The sequence below is a fragment of the Erythranthe guttata genome, chromosome 4 (assembly GCF_056151865.1).
Source record: "Erythranthe guttata isolate IM_541 chromosome 4, IM_541, whole genome shotgun sequence".
Taxonomy (NCBI): Eukaryota; Viridiplantae; Streptophyta; class Magnoliopsida; order Lamiales; family Phrymaceae; genus Erythranthe; species Erythranthe guttata.
Window position 1 is genome coordinate 11985678 of NC_142536.1, and position 4905 is coordinate 11990582.

Here is a 4905-nt window from a genome sequence, read left to right on the forward strand (position 1 = left end):
TAATTTAGGTAATTATTAAGGGTTATGAATGCGTATGCGTTTAGCACAGCAATTCGATCGTGGACTTCAAGGAGAATTTCCTAATATATGCTTGAATATCATCCCAACTTTTCCCTTTTTTTTTTTTTTTTTTTGACATGATGTTCAAGCAGACATTAGGATGGCAACCTCTTTAAGAATCCACATAGCTTTTAAATAGAAGTCAAGAATGCATATGCGGTAGCATAATTCTTCCAATAGAGGTATGATCTTTGAGATGAATGAGGTCATAGACATTGATCACTCCCGATAGAGGGGGCATCACACTTCTATCATGGCTAACTGTGGAAACACAAATTGATTCACAAAAACTAACACACAACCATTAGTCAAAATGAAAACTCCCATCATTACTGTTCCTAAAAAAAATGATATCACATGAGCAGGTGACACATATAATGTCCGAAAAAAAATCAAGTGCAATCCGGACACAAGTATTAATTGCACTATCATAGAAAATTCAGTTTTGCACATGGCAAATTCCAAGCGCTTTACGCAAGGAATCAAACCTAAGGAAATCAAGAGGCTTTGTGAAAATATCAGCTAGTTGATTGTATGTGGACACATAATCTATAGTCACACGTTTCTGCTCAACTAATTGCCTGATGAAATGGTGTCGAAGATCTATGTGATTGGTTCGAGAATGCTGGACAGGGTTTTTTGAGATATTTATAGCACTTTCATTATCATAGAAGATATGCAAGAGATTTTCATGAAAGCCATAGACATTTAACATATGTTGCGTCCAAAGAAGTTGAGTGCAACAACTACCTGCAACTATGTACTCACACGCAGCATTAGATAAGGAAATGGAATTTTGTTTCATACTGTACCAAGATACCAAATTGTTACCCATGTAGACACAACCTCCTGTGATGCTTCTTCTGTCATCCACATATCCTGTCCAGTCTGCATCACTGTTCCCTGCAAGACAATTGTTAGTATCTTTTGAATACCATTTTCTCAATTTGGGAGTTCTACTAACATATCGGATAATGCGCTTTACAGCACTCAAATGACTCACTTTAGGGCTTGCTTGGTACCTAGCACAAATACCTACGCTGAAACAAATATTATATCTACTAGCAGAAAGATAAAACAAATTTCCTATCAAGCTCCTGTATAGTGTGGAATCAACGTCTGTGCCCTCACAATCTCGTCCCAACTTCTCAATTGAGGTCATTGGTGTTGTTAAAGGCTTTGCCTTTTTCAACCCAAATTTACTTACCACGTTATTGGTATATTTGCTCTGTGAGATAAATATCTCATCATCTAATTGCTTTACCTTGTCATTGCTCAGAACCAGTTCCCACATGTCATTTCGAGAAAACTGCTCAAGTTCCTCAAGCTTGGCTAACACCCAAAATTCATCAAGAATTGCTTCTTTGATGTTTTTTGGTTCAACAGTGGAAGTGAGATAGACATACCTGACCATTTCCTGGTAGTCAACCTTGGGCTTATTGCAAGTTTTCATACCTTCTTTACCAGTGGTAACATCTTCAGTTGTGACATAAGATGTCGGTACTGATACTTCTGTGATTTTGTCTTCTGGTATTTCTCTTCCAATACTCTCAGTTTGTTTCCCCATTAGAAATTCGCCACATAAATCTGGTGTATTGGAGTTTAGTTGGGGAACACCTTTCACACAACCTGCATTAATATTTCGTGTTAGATCCTGAAAATTCAAATTCCTCAGTCGATGACAACACATATTTGTGATATCAGAGGTGGCGAGGGGACATTGTTCAACTTGGTCAGTTTGATCAATTTTATAACAATTATCAAAGGATAGATAACCAGATAGAACACACCTGTGGTTTCGATCAAACACTTCACACTTACGCTTGGTGAACAACACTGAGTCGTATAGATCACATAGCTGACTTACGCTGAGTAGGTTTGATTTCAAACCCTCTACATACAGAACGTTGTCAAGGTTAGGTAATCCTCCAACATCCAAGTTACCTTCTCCTTTCACAAAGGCCTTGTTTCCATCACCAAGAGTAACTTGTCCACCAGAAACATTATGCATGTTCTTTAAGTAATTAGGTACACCTGTCATATGCTTGGAGCAACCACTATCAAAATACCAAGAGTTCGTAGTACATGCTTTTAAAGAAAGAATAGCAGGAAAGCAGTTTGCATTATACTTATTCATCCATTTATTATCAGAGTATCTTCTTTGGGAATTGTGATCCCATGCAGCGGAATTGGATGATTGATATGCTAAACTCTTATTTATCAATTTCCATCTTTTAAAGCATTTTGGCCTAACATGTCCTACTTTGTGACAGAAATGACAAGTTGGCACAAACTTTTTTGTATAAGACTGTGAGGCAACATGTTGTGGAGTAGGTTTGACAGTATTATTCACAAAATTTATTTTTCGATTTGGATTAGGTTTACCATCGAACTTACTCCCAATATAGCCAAGACCAAGTTTATCAGGATTTGAGGGATGAGCATTTAAAATTTCATCTAACCTGTTTGAAGGAAGAATCGTAGTGCAATTTAACTTACTCACTGACGCCTCTAACGTTGTTGCGACAGGGGAGTTGTCACACTTCAGGTTGAGGCAGGGTTCAACATTTTTCATTGGAGGAGGATTTTTCTTGATCTGCCTTGTCTCCAGTGCCTCATTTTCCAATTCAAGCTCATCGATTTTGGCCTTCAGGTTGACTTTAACTGCTTCATTCTCCTCTTCCAGTTCCTTTACTTTCTCCTTCAAACGCTTGTTTTCATCACCAACCTCATGACATTGCTTTAGAAGATCATTCAGTTGCTGTTGAATCATCTCAATGGAGCATTTTTCATCATCCTCTGAATCTTCTTCTCCTGTGGGCAAAAGAATTGTGTTTAAATTTCTATGATTCTCGAGATTACGAGTAGCATACCTGAGGTGTGGTGGTTCAGTGCTTGTGACAACATCTTGTGTCACGTCAGTAACCCTGCAAGTACCACATAAGTCAATACTAGTTTCAGCATCACTTGCTTCACTTTCATCATCAGATTCAAAGTTATCGTCACTCCAGGTTGTAGCAAGTGATTTTCCTTGCTTCTTCTGAGTGTTTGCACATTCAGATTGAATATGACCATAGCCACGACATTCTCTACATCGAATCCCCTTCCTAACTTCTTGCTTGTTTGTAGGACTTCTGGGATGTCCATTCATTTTCACGAGTTTTCCGAAGTTTTTGGCTATTAAAGACATGGATTTTGTTAGCTTGACTTCGAGTGTTCTCATGGGAGCTGGGGGCACGGATGGTGTCACAACAGACACAGTTTGTAAAGCGATTTTTCTCTCTTTATCCATTCTACTGATGTTCAGCTTGTTTTCAAAGGTCTGTAGATTTCCGATCAGATCTTCAAGCCTCAATGAGTCCACATCACTTGCTTCATCTATAGCAGTGACCTTATATGCGAACCGGTCAAGCATAGATCTTAGCACTTTACGAACAAGTTTTACTTTAGGGTAAGTTTCACCGAGGCCATGGGCTTCATTTGCGATGTTGCATAATTTGGAGTTGAAATCGCTCACGGTTTCAGTTTCCTCCATCCGAAGATCCTCAAAACGAGTAGCAAGCATCTGAAGTTTTGATAATCTAACAGAGGTAGTCCCCTCATAGGCTGTTTGAAGTTTTTCCCATGCTTCCTTGGCACACTCACATGCTGAGATGATTTTGAATTGATTGATATCAATTCCATTGAATATGGCATTCAATGCTTTGGAATTCATATTTGCGGCAATCTGTTCAGTTTTGCTCCAGTCTTTTTCATGTTTCTCAGTTTGAATTCCTTTTTCATATGTGGCAACAGGTCGTTTCCAGCCAGTCAGAACTGTGCGCCATGCATCTTCATCCATTGACTTGATGAACATCTTCATCTTGGTCTTCCAATAAGAGTAATTGGTTCCAGTAAGCAGTGGTGGGCGAGTCGTGGAACCACCTTCCATATGAGCATTCATAGTACCTATGGAAGAAAATGGCAAATAAATCAAAGTCCAAAAATCACACACTATGTTTATCTAGTGAGAGGCTCTTGATGCCAATTGTTGATTTATATGCCTATAGAAATCAATTAACCAAAGTTGTAACAGTTAAGTTGTGGAAACAGTATTCAGTTACAACTATAATTCTTGTGTTAACACAGTTATAAACTACTTAAAGCAAATAAATGAACACAAGGAATTAATGTGGTTCAGACACAAATGTGCCCTACATCCACGTGGACCTGCAAACACGATTTCACTAGTTCAGATTTACAGTGTACATTAATAGGACTTATTAAAAACACTAAAGACTCCCTCTTTATGTAATATGCCGTTCTTGTACACAACTCGAACTTCGTGTTTCTTCCAACAGCTTGCTTAGGGATTTGCGTCTATTCAGGAACAGCTGCTTAAGACTTTGGCACAGTCTGGTCAGAAAGGGGGAGTAGCAACAACTCCAGATGCACCAGCAAAAACTGCCATACACAAGGGATAAACTTCAATGATGAAGCAGCAGTCCACAACCGCAAGGCAAAGTGTCCAGCAGTTCTCATGATAATGATCAGCTCTCCGACTATGATTACTAAGGGAAGTTTCCTTAGTAAAACCTTTTTGTTGTCCTTTTTGAACTGCTTAAATTTATGTCTTATTTATGACTGTTATAGTTATGATTTCTTTCCTGCCTTTTGGATATCACCTTGGTTATGTTTACTTTATGCCTTGGGCTTGTTTTGGATAACTTTGTGTTGCAGGAGATTTTTCTGTTACAACATCTATGTGTTGCAACTTCTATTGTACTAACAGTATGTGATGCATGGGGAGTTAATCATTTCTGCAAAGAGAGAAAATCTCATATGCAGGGGGAGTTCTTGTTAAAT

At 38.5% G+C, this 4905-nt stretch overlaps 1 protein-coding gene across 1 annotated transcript; it reads right to left on the reverse strand.

Annotated features, from left to right (window-relative positions):
- Window positions 1–202: 202 nt before the first annotated feature.
- LOC148771143 (uncharacterized) lies at window positions 203–4003 on the reverse strand. Its single transcript, XM_088817505.1, has 2 exons — window positions 811–4003; window positions 203–321 (listed from the first exon to the last, which is right to left on the reverse strand). The coding sequence occupies exons 1-2, from the start codon at window positions 4001–4003 to the stop codon at window positions 203–205; spliced, it is 3312 nt and encodes a 1103-aa protein (XP_088673631.1).
- Window positions 4004–4905: the final 902 nt, after the last annotated feature.